The following is a 16,377-nucleotide window of genomic DNA, read 5'->3' as shown; positions in this document are numbered from 1 at the left end:
GGTCGTTGTCCTGTAGGAAGGTGAACCTTCGCCCCAGTCTGAGGTCCTGAGCGCTCTGGAGCAGGTTTTTATCAAGGATCTCTCTGTACTTTGCTCTGTTCATCTTTCCCCACAGCATGATGCTGCCACCACCACGCTTCACCGTAGGGATGGTGCCAGGTTTCCTCCAGACGTGATGCTTGGCATTCAGGCCAAAGAGTTCAATCTTGGTTTCATCAGACCAGAGAATCTTGTTTCTCATGGTCTGAGAGTCCTTTAGGTGCCTTTTGGCAAACTCCAAGTAGGCTGTCATGTGCCTTTTACTGAGGAGTGGCTTCCGCCTGATAGTGTTCTTGGGGACCTTCAATGCTGCAGAACATTTTTGGTAGCCTTCCCCAGATCTATGCCTCAACACAATCCTGTCTCGGAGCTCTACGGACAATTCCTTCGACCTCATGGCTTGGTTTTTGCTCTGACATGCACTGTCAACTGTGGGACCTTATATAGACCGGTGTGTGCCTTTCCAAATCATGTCCAATCAATTGAATTTACCACAGTTGGACTCCAATCAAGTTGTAGAAACATATCAAGGAGGATCAATGAAAACAGGATGCACCTGAGCTCAATTTTGAGTCTCATAGCAAAGGGTCTAAATACTTATCTAAATAAGGTATTTCTAAAAACCTGTTTTCGCTTTGTCATTATAGGGTATTGTGTGTAGATTGATGAGGACATTTTATTTTTTAATCAATTTTAGAATAAGGCTGTAACGTAACAAAATGTGGAAAAAGGGAAGGGGTCTGAATACTTTTCGAATGCACTGTACGGTCACACACCTCACTTACCTCAACTACCTTGTACCCCATCACATTGACTGTGTACCGGTATTTCTTGTATATAGCCTCGTTATTGTTATTTTATTGTGTTACTATTATTTTTTACTTAGCAAATGTTTCGTACTTTTTAACTCTGTATTGTTGGGAAAGGAAGGATCATATCACTTCTACCTTAACTGACACCCTAGACCAGGGTTCTTCAATTCCGGTCCTGGAGGGCCGAAACAGTTCTGTTTTTTATTTCTACCTGGTAGTTAATTGCACTCACCTGGTGTCCCAGGTCTGAATTAGCCCCTGATTAGAAGGAGAGGATGAAAAACAGAGGTGTTTCGGCCCTCCAGGACCGGAATTGAAGAACCCTGCCCTAGACCCACTTCAATTTGCTTACCACCCCAATAGATCCACAGACGATGCAATCGCCATCGCACTGCACACTGCCCTTATCCATCTGGACAAGAGGAATACCTATGTAAGAATGCTGTTCATTGACTATAGCTCAGCACTCAACACCATAGTACCCTCCAAGCTCATCATTAAGCTCGGGGCCCTGGGTCTGAACCCCGCCCAGTGCAAGTGGGTCCTGGATTTCCTGACCGGCCGCCCCCAGGTGGTGAAGGTAGGAAACAACACCTCCACGTCGCTGATCCTCAACACAGTGGCCCCACAAGGGTGCATGCTCAGCCCCCTCCTGTACTCCCTGTTCACCCATGACTGCGTGGCCACACACGCCTCCAACTTTATCATCAAGTTTGCAGATGACACAACAATAGTATGCCTGATTACCAACAATGACGAGACAGCCTACAGGGAGGAGGTGAGGGCCCTGGGAGTGTGGTGCCAGGAAAATAACCTCTCACTCAACGTCAACAAAACAAAGGAGCTGATCATGAACTTCAGGAAACAGCAGTGGGAGCATGCCCCTATCCACATCAACGGGACCACAGTGGAGAAGGTGGAAAGCTTAAAGTTCGATCTGAAATGGTCCACCCACACAGACAGTGGGGTGAAGAAGGCACAACAGCGCCTCTTCAACCTCAGGAGGCTGAATACATTTGTCTTGGCACCTAAAACCCTCACAAACTTTTACAGATGCACAATTGAGAGCATCCTGTCGGGCTGTATCACCGCCTGGTACGGCAACTGCACCGCCCGCAACCGCAGGGCTCTCTAGAGGGTGGTGCGGTCTGCCCAACGCATCACCGGGGGCAAACTACCTGCCCTCCAGGACACCTACAGCACCCGATGTCACAGGAAGGCCAAAAAGATCATCAAGGACAACAACCACCCAAGCCACTGCCTGTTCACCCCGCTATCATCCAGAAGGCGAGGTCAGTACAGGTGCATCAAAGCTGGGATCGAGAGACTGAAAAACAGCTTCTATCTCAAGGCCATCAGACTGTTAAATAGCCATCACTAGGCAGCCTCCACCCGGTTACGTAACCCTGCACCTTAGAGGCTGCTGCCCTATATACATAGACTTGGAATCACTGCCCACTTTAATAATGGAACACTAGTCACTTTAATAATGTTTACATATTTTTACTTTACTCATCTCATATGTATATACTGTATTCTATTCTACTGTATTTTGGTCTATGCCACTCCGACATTGCTCATCCTAATAGTTATATATTTCTTAATTCCATTATTTTACTTTTAGATCTTTTTATTTTATTTTATTTTGTTATTTCACCTTTATTTAACCAGGTAAGCCAGTTGAGAACAAGTTCTCATTTACAACTGCGACCTGGCCAAGATAAAGCAAAGCAGTGCGATAAAAACAACAACACAGAGTTACATATGGGGTAAAAAACATAAAGTCAAAAATACAACAGAAAATATATATACAGTGTGTGCAAATGTAGCAAGTTATGGAGGTAAGGCAATAAATAGGCTATAGTGCAAAATAATTACAATAGTATTAACACTGGAATGCTAGATGTGCAAGAGATTATGTGCAAATAGAGATACTGGGGTGCAAAATAGCAAAATAAATAACAATATAGGGATGAGGTAGTTGGGTGGGCTAATTTCAGATGGGCTGTGTACAGGTGCAGTGATCGGTAAGGTGCTCTGACAACTGATGCTTAAAGTTAGTGAGGGAGATAAGAGTCTCCAGCTTCAGAGATTTTTGCAATTCGTTCCAGTCATTGGCAGCAGAGAACTGGAAGGAATGGCGGCCAAAGGAGGTGTTGGCTTTGGGAATGACCAGTGAGATATACCTGCTGGAGCGCAGACTACGGGTGGGTGCTGCTATGGTGACCAATGAGCTAAGATAAGGCGGGGATTTGCCTAGCAGTGATTTATAGATGGCCTGGAGCCAGTGGGTTTGACAACGAACATGTAGTGAGGACCAGCCAACAAGAGCGTACAGGTCACAGTGGTGGGTAGCGTATGGGGCTTTGGAGACAAAACGGATGGCACTGTGATAGACTACATCCAATTTGCTGAGTAGAGTGTTGGAGGCTATTTTGTAAATGACATCGCGAAGTCAAGGATCGGTAGGATAGTCAGTTTTACGAGGGCATGTTTGGCAGCATGAGTGAAGGAGGCTTTGTTGCAAAATAGGAAGCCGATTCTAGATTTAACTTTGGATTGGAGATTCTTTATGTGAGTCTGGAAGGAGAGTTTACAGTCTAACCAGACACCTAGGTATTTGTAGTTGTCCACATACTCTAGGTCAGACCCGTCAAGAGTGGTGATTCTAGTCGGGTGGGCGGGTGCCAGCAGCGTTCGATTGAAAAGCATGCATTTAGTTTTACTAGTGTTTAAGAGCAGTTGGAGGCTACTGAAGGAGTGTTGTATGGCATTGAAGCTCGTTTGGAGGTTTGTTAACACAGTGTCCAATGAAGGGCCAGATGTATACAAAATGGTGTCGTCTGCGTAGAGGTAGATCTGTGTGTATTGTTGTGAATTGTTAGATATTACTGCACTGTTGGAGCTAGAAACACAAGCATTTCACTACACCCGCAATAACATCTGCTAAATATGTGCATGTGACCAATAACATTTCATTTGATTTTGAATTGATTTTGATTTGAAAGGACTCATCATAGTCTAAAATAATACAAGAATAAAGGCATGTGCTTACCTTGTGTGGATGCTTTTCTGTCAGTTCTGTTGTGGTGTAGGAGGAAGACAGACCAAACTGATGACCTCAGCTACATCAGCCACAGCAGCTCCAGTGAGTTCCACCTATTTCCGCTCCCCAGGACCAGTCAGTGAGTGAGTGAGAGAGTGAGAGAGAGAGAGAGACACTGGTCTACGATGAGAATATACTGAATACTGCTTGGGGAAGGATGAAGTAAAACAGAAAGGGAAGCCATACATTTATGTCACCTGAGTGAGACTATACATTTAGGAGTAGAGCATTACATTTTATTATCCATGTTTACGTTTACAAATTCTACAGGTTCTAAAGTCGTACAGGTCATGATTAAAGGTCATAAGAGATTATTTATTTCAGGGCGGCCCATCGCTCTGTAATGTCCTAAATAATGTCCTCCTAACACCTCTCTCTCCAACCTCACATTTCCATTTCTCCAATATATTTATAAATGTATTCATTTCCCCAATGTGCAGTAAAAGAGACTGTTTTCAGTCCCTGAAGTACTAACATGTTCATGCTTTCTGCCTTTTGTCAATTCCATTTGCGCATTAAGAGTTAAAATGGTGCCTAGGGAGGAGACTGTGAGAGTGAGCTGTGTTTCAGGACGTGTGAAGAAACAAGGTTAAAGAACAGAAAAGACAGAGACTGTGACCTCAGGCTACCCATAAAGCAGCCAATAGTGATGCAGAAATTGCCTCTTAAGTGCAATGAAATATTGTGTTTACTCCACAGGGGTTGATAACAATAACCTTTTCACTGATTCTAAAGTACTGCAGCCTTTATTCAGTATGGTACCATTGTTTTTTGATCAAATCAAATCAAATTGTATTTGTCACATGCGTCGAATACAACAGGTGTAGACCTTACAATGAAATGCTTACTTACAGTGAGGGAAAAAAGTATTTGATCCCCAGCTGATTTTGTACGTTTGCCCACTGACAAAGAAATGATCAGTCTATAATTTTAATGGTATGTTTATTTGAACAGTGAGAGACAGAATAACAACAAAAAAATCCAGAAAAAAGCATGTCAAAAATGTTATAAATTGATTTGCATTTTAATGAGGGAAATAAGTATTTGACCCCTCTACAAAACATGACTTAGTACTTGGTGGCAAAACCCTTGTTGGCAATCACAGACGTCAGACGTTTCTTGTAGTTGGCCACCAGGTTTGCACACATCTCAGGAGGGATTTTGTCACACTCCTCTTTGCAGATCTTCTCCAAGTCATTAAGGTTTCGAGGCTGACATTTGGCAACTCGAACCTTCAGCTCCCTCCACAGATTTTCTATGGGATTAAGGTCTGGAGACTGGCTAGGCCACTCCAGGACCTTAATGTTTTCTTCTTCAGCCACTCCTTTGTTGCCTTGGCCGTGTGTTTTGGGTCATTGTCATGCTGGAATACCCATCCACGACCCATTTTCAATGCCCTGGCTGAGGGAAGGAGGTTCTCACCAAAGATTTGACGGTACATGGCCCCGTCCATCATCCCTTTGATGCGGTGAAGTTGTCCTGTCCCCTTAGCAGAAAAACACCTCCAAAGCATAATGTTTCTACCTCCATGTTTGACGGTGGGGATGGTGTTCTTGGGGTATAGGCAGCATTCCTCCTCCTCCAAACACGGCGAGTTGAGTTGATGCCAAAGAGCTCCATTTTGGTCTCTTCTGACCACACCACTTTCACCCAGTTCTCCTCTGACTCATTCAGATGTTCATTGGCAAACTTCAGAAGGGGATGTATATGTGCTTTCTTGAGCAGGGGGACCTTGCGGGCGCTGCAGGATTTCAGTCCTTCACGGCGAAGTGTGTTACCAATCGTTTTCTTGGTGACTATGGTCCCAGCTGCCTTGAGATCATTGACAAGATCCTCCTGTGTAGTTCTGGGCTGATTCCTCACCGTTCTCATGATCATTGCAACTCCACGAGGTGAGATCTTGCATGGAGCCCCAGATCGAGGGAGATTGACAGTTATTTTGTGTTTCTTCCATTTGCGAATAATCGCACCAACTGTTGTCACCTTCTCACCAAGCTGCTTGGCGATGGTCTTGTAGCCCATTCCAGCCTTGTGTAGGTCTACAATCTTGTCCCTGACATCCTTGGAGAGCTCTTTGGTCTTGGCCATGGTGGAGAGTTTGGAATCTGATTGATTGATTGCTTCTGTGGACAGGTGTCTTTTATACAGGTAACAAACTGAGATTAGGAGCACTCCCTTTAAGAGTGTGCTCCTAATCTGTCACGCCCTGGCTCTGGGGACACTTAAATGTCTCTCACTGTTCAAATAAACCTACCATTAAAATTATAGACTGATCATTTCTTTGTCAGTGGGCAAACGTACAAAATCATCAGGGGATCAAATACTATTTTCCCTCACTGTACAAGGCCTTAACCAACAATGCAGTTTTAAGAAAGAATACCAAAAAAAATCACAAAAAAAGACAATATAAAATAATACAAAATAAAAGTAACAAATAATTAAAGAGCAGCAGTAAAAATAACAATAGCGAGGCTATATACAGGGGGTACCGGTAACGAATCAATGTGTGGGGGAACCGGTTAGTCGAGGTAATTGGGGTAATATGTACATGTAGATAGAGTTATTAAAGTGAATATGCATAGATAATAAACAGAGAGTAGCAGCAGCGTAAAAGAGGGGTGGGGTGGCAATGCAAATAGTCTGGGTAGCCATTTGATTAGATGTTCAGGAGTCTTATGGCTTGGGGGTAGAAGTTGTTTAGAAGCCTCTTGGACCTAGACTTGGCGCTCCGGTACCGCTTGCTGTGCGGTAGCAGAGAGAACAGTCTATGACTAGGGTGGCTGGAGTCTTTCACAATTCTTAGGGCCTTCCTCTGACACCACCTGGTATAGAGGTCCTGGATGGCAGGAAGCTTGGCCCCAGTGGTGTACTGGGCCGTGCGCACTACCCTCTGTAGTGCCTTGCGGTCAGAGGCCGAGCAGTTGCCATACCAGGCAGTGATGCAACCAGTCAGGATGCTCTCGATTGTGCAGCTGTAGAACCTTTTGAGGATCTGAGGACCCATGCCAAATCTTTTCAGTCTGCTTAGGGGGAATAGGTTTTGTCGTGCCCTCTTCACGACTGTCTTGGTGTGCTTGGACCATGTTAGTTTTTTGGTGATGTGGACACCAAGGAACTTGAAGCTCTCAACCTGCTCCACTAAAGCCCCGTCGATGAGAATGGGGATGTGCTCGGTCCTCTTCTTTTTCCTGTAGTCCACAATTCAGAGCTTGATACAACTGAGAGCTTGAAACCCCAATTGAATATGATATGTTCTTTATGCTCTTCCATTGTGGCATGATTGTGTCAAGATTCCCTCATTGTGCAAAAGTTGTATTTCCTGCATATTGCTGAATACAGAAATTATTTTCACAGTGACACTGAGTTTTTGCTGTGACAACCTCAACTGAATTATGGCCATGCACAATGAGACAACCAGAATGTAATGTTGTTTTTAAGCAAGAGGGGGCGACACTAACTAACAACCAGTTAGTGAAAAAAATTACCTACATCTGTAACAACTACTGTACCTATTGGAGTAACTCAAGAATGGTAAAAGTTTGTAGGGGAAGTGGTATGATTGAGACAAGCAGAAGTTTGTTGCGTACTGTTGCCTAGAAATAATCAATTAAAGAAATCCCACAGGGAAGAAAATTACAATACTTTATTAGCCTATCTAAATTAAGAAAAAGTAATTTAGGACATATTAATTCAATAATATGTTAATATATTCTAATCAGGTTATAAGAGCTAATTTACCCATAGGCAATCTGAAATAATTCATGTTAGACTATTTTAGCTTTACAACAAATATAGAAGTATGTTATACAATACACTGAACACATTTGGAAACAGAAAAGTAAGTTATACAAAACATTGAACACATTTGGACTGAAAAAGATGGTCTGGTCCAGCATTGACCCACTCACTAGATTTGACCATGCCTGATGTAGAGGCAGTAAACTATCCTCCTCTTCACTGCCCTGTCAGTGACCTGACAGATTTGGCGGGGCAGAGGGAGGAAATCTGATTACAAGCAGGCAGCTAAGCTCCTCCACTTTCTCATTTCTGGCATTGTCTCAACAGGTGCACAAGCTCAGCATTTGGCACCTACTATACTTTTTATGGTTATTAATTGAATGATTTTAAATGTTATACAATAAGCTAAATAAACATTAGTCTCCGAACCCAGAACCAAATAAAAAAAAGTATATTCTCCTTATACATTCAATGAGAAAGAGCTTCAGGCCAGGTTTCATACTTTTATAGCCATAATGTTGAGTGCTGTCTCCTCAAGATCAAATCCCCCCACCGCCTCTCTTAAAGAGAGAAAAAAGGCACTGATACAACCCCTCACTTAAAGTGTAGTCTGACTGTGTCCTATTCTCTCCTTTCAGATGAATGGAACAAAATCACAGTCATTGTGTTACAGTTGTAGATTTGCTTACAACAGATTACCTAATGTAAAACGCAATTGCAACAGCCTGTTGGTTTTCCTTTCAGCTCTTTGTATGCATCACTAAACAATACATTTGTAGTCATCATTAATTCTACACAAACACACCCAACCTCTTGCCCAAAATAGGGTGAGTGTGAGAGGGATAGCGTGTGTTCCCATGTCAGGAGAGTTTGACAATTTGGCTTATGTGACGTCCTACGTGTACCTCCTACATACTCCTGTGTGACCTAGAAGAGCCTCCCAATGACCTGATTTCCATACATAGCTTCTGGCCTGAGGAGGCCCAACCCTTGCAAGGACTTGTCACACGGGTGTATAGTAGACACTGGGTACTCACTCAAGGTATATGGGTTGATAGACAGGCAAAATGTTGCAACAACCCTCTTTTACAGTGAGAGACACAGATGAGTGTCATACGTAGGTGAGCACAGTTATTGGAATTCATCCCTTGTAACCATTATACAATTGTTTTGTCCCGTAGACTTGGACCTGCTATAAATATGTAACACTTAAACCCAGCCTTCAAAATCTAGAACAAGAGGTTCTATAATAAGTCACAGACTCACAGTGTATACTGTTATAACTGTACTATTACCACATATTATAATCATGCTCTGATGTAAAACATGGAAGCTGAAATCAGACACAGGCGAGACTTATTTATTGTCCTCATAAAGGTTTGTTGTTTGAGGTCTGGTCTGAGGTGCTGCTCTCGTCTCTGAAAACAGAAGATATACTCCTATAATTGTGTAAAATGAGGGCAGATCTCCTTACGTGTCCTGAAATAAACTGCCACTGTCAGACGGCTTGGAGAGAGCTCCATGGCAATGGCAAATGCAATTACTCCAAACGACCCAGACACTGTGTACAAATGGAGAGCCCATGATCAGAAAGGATGCAGCACATTGACACCTAGTGGTATGATAGCAGGAAATGGTTTATAAATCCGGTCTTTGTGGTTTCTAGTGTAATATGTTAGGACTTGCACTATTGTTGTTCTATGTTCACAGCCAAGTTAACATTAAGTAACATTTGCAATGGTAAAATTAGGTCAGGTTTAGGGGCATGTCATTTGAGTATCTTATCAAACAACAGAGACAACATGAAACACATAGATACTGAGTGAGAAAATACTGTTAATAACAGACCTACATCTTGACAGTGGCTGACTAAAGTGCCCCAAAACAAAACAAATCATATTTACATATGGGCCACCACAGTGACCCAGTTAGGGATGGGGTTTATTGAGAGTGCAAAGTTATTTAATGCAATAAAGTAAAAGGTATTTCACTTTATGATCTATGGTCAATAATCCTGAACCCTAAATATACCACAACAAATATATAAAGGGAATAAGCTATAGGGACCTTTTTACCATCTTGAGCACATATGTGAGAAATAACTACAGCACACAATTTATTCATATAACGACACTGGCTGGAGAGGCCTGCAATACACATACAATAAACTAAATACTCTCTAGTAAGATTAAACTGTATTTTTCACAATTTATAGCCTTGGGTTATGAGTAGAGGCCCTTTTAACCTTGCACTGTAACTGTGTGAGTTGTTAATTTTAACACATAACAGCTGTCCAAACTATAGCCTTCCCTTTCTCCCCCAACCGCCTGTGGAGCGAATTACCCAGCAGGCAGAAGGAACCAAGCCAGCAATCAAGAAGTCCAGAATGGCGACTCTCTTTGACCAGAGAGGGAAACGAATGGCCAAAACAACAATGTGTGCGTGGTGATGGTGTGGTGATGGCCCCGTCCCCAATCATAGTTTCATGGGTGGGTCAGGAATGGACACTCTTCCTGCTGTTCTCACGATTGACCCCAATTTCAACAACTCGGCCTGCAGGTTTTGATCTATGTATTGTCACACAGCATGAAACCTGAGGATTTGGGAGGGGAGAGGGGGATGGTGATACGTGGGCCCTTTGTTAGCAAGTAACTGCTGATAGTCATTTGCCGAAACTTGCGAAAGCCTGTTGCAGCTGCTCTCTTCCTTCCACATGAATCACCACCCACCCACTACTACAGGAAATCCGGTAAAATGTTGTTTATTTTTTTCAAATAAGAGATCAGCCATATTATATCCGTAAAAAAAAATATATATATAATATATATATATATACATATATATATACACACACAAGCCACTATAAATATATTAAGAAATGCTGTTATATTCAGGAATAGACCTTACACATATCATGGCTGCTACCGAGTTGGTATTGTGATGACATCTGAGATTACATAATACTGAACCATTGAGTAGCAAAGCATATCATAATCTCAGCAGGAATTCATCTCTCTGACTGATTTTCTCTCACAAACTAGGTTTCCATCCAATTGGCAACAGATTTTCATGCGAATATTCTCAAATACCAATATAAACAATATGTGGATTTTCCCACGAGTTGTGTTTCCATCAAATTAACTTTTTGATAAAAGGCTGTGCGTGATGTCGTAATGCACATAAAAATAACTTTTGCTGTTAAATACTATTTAAATGGATTTCCATCGCATTTCCAACTTTACTGATGGTTTTGTCACAACACATTTTGCTTTATATAGCGAATGTGCCCACTCTGGTCGTGGCACGTGCACTCTAGCCAACAGCTCTATACTCGCATAAAAAGTTTGGATGGAAACCTGGTTAGTGTAGTACGCTACTCAAATTATTATCCCTACAGGTCTACATATCATGAAATATTTTGTAAATTTTTCATTCGGAAACCCAGCATTAGCTTTTGCCGAAGCAGCAGCTATTGAATGTCAGCTTTGAAGGACAAATACATGTCGATTTGTTTTATTTGAATCTAAAGTGTGGTTTTCTTGTTGTTTTTACCACTTCTTCATGGAAATACCCTCAACAAAGGAAGCATAGGGCGGGAGGTTTGTCTTTTGACGTCAACAGTCTGGCAACAGACATGAATGCGTCTGTGTATCGCCTCTCCGATTGGTCCTTCGGTCACAGAGCTATTGTGTGATTGGTCAGAACTCAGCTAGCAGAGCTACATATACCTGCTCGAGCTTCCATTTTGTTGCAAATCAGACAGTCGAGAGGTAAAGACTCATCTTTTACACCGTATGAGGGCCACACATTTGTAGATATAGCAATTTATACATTCTCCATCCAGAGATTTCAGACGTCAATTCAACAATCTCTGACAAAGGGCTTTTACCAACCAAGCCTGAGGAAGTCGGTAAGAGCCGGAGTTTTTAGCTAAATTAATGTAGCTAGAATTTGTGACGCCATATGAGTGGTGTTCTTTGTTTTGTTGCCAGAGGAGTGACCTAGATAGACCGCTATTTACCTACAATGAGAATAAGAACCCTGAATACATCTAACTTTAGTAGAGTAATGTTAACAAGCACAATTTACGGTTAACCTAGGCGTATTTTACCAATTTCTGCAGCTAATCGACCGCGTTTTCTTCACCAAGCTAGTTAACGACGTTAGCATTCTTCGACGCCTGTGAAAAAAATAGATTATTCGCTGTTTACGTGGTGGCTTTACATAGCTAAACATTGACGCTAGCTAACTACTTGCTTTATTTTTCAGTAAACGAATATTCATTGTTTTACTACCAGTTATATGAATTTTACCAGACAGTTGCTGCCTGAATGTAGTTATCTCGCTGGCTAACATTAGCTGGCTTTGTGACGATGCATATTTGTCACACGAAAGCTGGCCACCATTCTCTGTTTGTAGCAACAGTTTACATACTTGTTATCGAACACTCTACGCGAGCAGTATTGTGCTATTGTACCTGGAGTATAACCATTTTTAAAAATGTATTTATATATTATAGATCGGCTTCTTGGAGCATTTTCGTGCGCTGAGGTGAATTGATGTTCTACTCGGCTTCACGGGAAAACGACGCTCATTGGCACATGACAACTCCAGATCTTGCTGGACCTAAAAGTGCAGCGAGAAGTAGACCGAAGACTACTTCGAGGACCTGGAGCCCAATTGGAAAGGAGAAATTAAGAAGGAAACATCTCTGCACATTCAACTTTCTAACAACAAAGAGGTAGGCAATGGCTGCTACACTGTTTTTGCTATCAGGTGGGGGAAGGGCTGAGCTTTTGCACGTAGCCCAATTGAGATCATTGAAGTAGATTCAGATATGCACATTTGTTCCAGCAGTTCTGTTAATTATATTTTGCCCGTCTTAAGTATTGAGCATATACATATTTATTTTTTAGAGCCATACTGTTAAAACGGGTTTGTCAGCGGGGGACACTTGTCATTTGAATTGTGAGGCGGCAGGTGACGTTAGCCTAGCATTAAGAGCGTTGGGCAAGTAACAAAGGTCTCTGGTTCAAATCCCTGAGCGGACTAGGGGAAAAATCGGTATGTGCCCTTGAGCAAGGCACTTGTCAGTTCTGGATAAGAGTGTCTGCAAAATGACACTAATGTAAATGTTAGAAATGAATTGCTTCAATGTTCTTAGGTTTGTTAATTTAAATGTCTTCCTCCTTCAGGTGACACACAGTGTGAAAAGTACAGCATGGGAGGCGGAGAGAGGTACAACATTCCAGTGTCCCACCCAGAGCGCCCATTGCCCAAGAAGAACCATCAGCTGGGCCGGGCTAAGCAGAGAGTTGTACGCGATCAGAATGGAGTGACAACAGTACCATCCTCAGGGGCGGCGGGAGGTCCTCACCAACATGGCCACCGCAAGGGCGTAGCCTACCCCTGGTTTCCAGAGGCGCGGCTGGCCGCGTCGGCTGAGAAGAATAACGCTTCTGTCCGTTTTGCCAACGCCTACGATCAGAATTGGGAGGGCGCTGTGTCCCACCTGAACACACTTCTAGCCGCCCAGTGTGGCGGCCCGAGCTATGCCGGGGCCAAGTTCAGCGAGCCACCCTCCCCCAGCGTGCTGCCCAAGCCCCCCAGCCACTGGGTCCCCATGGGTACCCGTGACAGCAGGGAGATGATGGCCTTCCAGCTGAAGAGCCTCCTCAAGGTACATGCCTAGAGATGGACTCCCATAACCTGACCTTTCAAGGCCAACGTGTGAACGAATGCCCCTCTGAAGGCTCCTGCCTGCCTGGAACGCCCCAGCGCTGTAATACACTTTTAGCTATTTTTTAGATAGAGGTCTTCGAAGGGTGGGAGGCATGTTGCAAGTAGATCTCTGCTGCAAATGTTAGTCACCCTTTATTTGTTTAAAATTTTGGAAACCATATATTACAGTGCTGTAGCCTTGTCGGTGGGGGAGAATGCTCTCATTGGAGTCTGTTTTCTGTCACTAACGATGAACTGGATATCCTTCGTATTCATGCTCTGTTCTTTTTTAAAAGTTTTTTTGGGTTGGCCATTATAGCAAGTCTGTGGGCTTTTCTTCCCAAACTGTAGGGTTGACTACTGTTAGTATACACTTAATGCAGTGTCATTTACAGTCCATTTCTGTGGACAGGTAATTCTTACTTTGGCACGTTAAGTTCTGTTAATTATTAAGGAGTTCACCTCTGACAACCTGGTGCTGCCTGAAGCACAACCTACAATTGTAGGATTTCTTTGGTTTGACTTATTATTTTACCTCTGGTTTTTGAGGGATTTAAAAGCCACTCTATGTGCTGCAGGGAAACCAGAGCTATCTTTCAGGAGGGAATCAGCTGTAGTAGTGAGTACAGGTCACAAGTATAACCTCAAACTGCAGTGTAATATGAGGCCATGGCACACAGGCCTTGAAGGTTCAACTCCTGTACTTTTTTATTGCGCTGTGCGCACTGCACTATGGGAGTTGTGCTGGTCCAAGGCCTGCAGCTGTATCATACCATTATTTTGTCTATTTGTGATGTAGTTGATCAAACATTGAGTCAGTTTTGTCTTAACCAAAGCAATGTATTTAGCTGTGATTTTTCGCCATATCTCCCTTGCCTCTCTGACGTGGTTATCAGTGCCATATCAACCACGTTGGCTTGAGTGGCACAGGGAATTTGGTCCTCTGGGTCACTTTTCCAATGCAATCAGTACTGTTATTAGCCACTTTCAAACTATCTCCTTACCTACTGAAGCCCCACGCGGTAAACAATGCGGAAGAGGGCCATTCAACTGGGACTTTAATAGTTTCACAACCTCTATCTCCTATGTCATGGCCCTGTTTGCTGTGTGGCAGTTTCTTATGAGGGGGTGCAAAGTTGAGAGAAGTGCGTCACGTGGCAGAGGACTGTAGGCGCAAGGCCAGTGGATCTGTTTACATTTAAAATGTCTCCAGCAGCAATCTCCAGATACTCACTGCCTCCTGCACCCTACTCTTCTTAAACTGCAATCAAAATTGTTTTCATAAGTTACAGGCTGAGATGCCCTTTTATCAGTGGGTGGTTAATTGACTATCTCCCTCTAGGTTCTAATTTGAGGGGAGGCGGTCTTTTATTTTCTTTGCAGAATGGGAACTGTAATGGCCATCTTAGAGACGACAAAAGGGAGCTCACGAGCTTGAAATCAGTTAAAGAAAAAGAGCCATGTATATAATGAAATGTATAAAAATACTTGTAGCATATGTACATTTTGCAGGGTGACTTTAAACCTGCTTGATAAAGTATTTTTTAGTAATACACTGAATGTATAAGTCATGCTAAGGACATGTCTTGACTTCAAATACTGAATATTTTTGTAGAAAAGAAATCTGCCTATAGCATTTGTCAATACCCCTGCACTGTGTAATATTGCCAGTGATGTTGCACATATTTTTTTATTTTATTTTGTATTATGCACAGTGTAGGGTAAAAAAATGCAGTGTGCAAAAAATTCAACTTAAATTTGACCTTTCTGAGGAGACTTCGATATGTATGAATTGTTTTAATTTCCAGATGCGCTACAGCCTGAAATGTATTTACTGAGACAACCACTGGGGGCTGGTTTCCCATATACAGATTGACCCGTACCTGGATTAAAACAACTATTTCAAAAGATAATCTCCATTGAATTTCGTTTTTTAATCCAGGACTACTTATGATCTGTGTCTGGAAAACGTGCCCTGAATTTTGAGTTTGTCAACTTGATTGTGACTACATTTTAACCCAACATTGAAGAATTCTGTTGTTGAACCAACATTGATTTATATTTTTTGATTAGGTAATGTTTGACCAAAAATGTATATCTTCAAACCACCTTCAATTATCTGCTGTTCTTCCACCAGAAAATAATTGAATTTGGCCCTATGTTATTGTGAAACTGTTTTCATCTGCTTTTATTTTGATATTCTGCGAGTTATGTATTGCCATATTTTTTTTGTTTTGTTTACAGAAATGTGTCCTGTTGGTTTTTGCTAATGATTCATACATGTAGAAGTCTCAAGGCTTTCAAAACAAATTGGCTTTAAATTTGTCCCATGTGTTACTGTCACCAATGAATATGAAATTATGCCACATGTCCAGACTTGATTGAATTCGACTTTATAAAAAAAAAAAGAACTCCAAAGCACTGCTTTAATTGGTCTAAACAAAAAGTAACCCCAACAATTAAAATCCCTTCCCTTTCCCCCCCTACTTTGTGTCTGTCTTTTCCTGAATGCACTCATTATTCCAAACCATTTCCTACATTTAGTACAGCATCCTGTATTCGTTAGAAACAGTTAGCCATGGTTATATTGATAATTGCACATACTCATAGAACATTGATATCCACAGCAAGAAAGCGAAGGTAACTAGCACTCCTGTCATCATGAAGTGCTTTGAGAGGCTAGTTAAGGATCACGTCACCCTAGACCCACTGCGATTTGCATACAGCCCCAATAGATCCATCTGGATGAGGAATACCTATATAAGAATGTTTTTATTGTATTTAATTGGCTACAGCTCAGCCTTCAATGCCATAGTACCCTCCACGCTCAGGGCCCAGATGGTGAAGGTAGGCAACAACTCCACTATGCTGATCGGGCCCCACAAGGGTGCCTGCTCAGACCCCTCCTGTACTTCCTGTTCACCCATGACAGCGTGGCCATGCACGCCTCAATCAAGTTTG

General features: G+C 42.4%; 1 protein-coding gene across 1 annotated transcript; it reads left to right on the top strand.

Moving 5' to 3' along the window:
• Positions 1 to 11,424: 11,424 nt before the first annotated feature.
• On the top strand, positions 11,425 to 15,902 carry LOC121557736 (proline-rich nuclear receptor coactivator 2). The gene is made up of 3 exons (XM_041871223.2): positions 11,425 to 11,605; positions 12,215 to 12,436; positions 12,891 to 15,902. Exon 3 carries the CDS (start codon positions 12,917 to 12,919, stop codon positions 13,385 to 13,387), a length of 471 nt encoding a protein of 156 aa, XP_041727157.1. The 5' UTR covers positions 11,425 to 11,605; positions 12,215 to 12,436; positions 12,891 to 12,916; the 3' UTR covers positions 13,388 to 15,902.
• Positions 15,903 to 16,377: the final 475 nt, after the last annotated feature.

This window comes from Coregonus clupeaformis, unplaced genomic scaffold (genome assembly GCF_020615455.1).
Source record: "Coregonus clupeaformis isolate EN_2021a unplaced genomic scaffold, ASM2061545v1 scaf0130, whole genome shotgun sequence".
Classification (NCBI taxonomy): Eukaryota; Metazoa; Chordata; class Actinopteri; order Salmoniformes; family Salmonidae; genus Coregonus; species Coregonus clupeaformis.
The sequence above is the reverse complement of the archived record's forward strand: the minus strand, read 5'-3'. Positions and strand labels throughout refer to the sequence as shown.

Bases quoted from the DNA above. Each gene is read 5' to 3' on its own strand.
- LOC121557736 (XM_041871223.2), top strand. From the start codon at position 12,917: ATGGGAGGCGGAGAGAGGTACAACATTCCAGTGTCCCACCCAGAGCGC.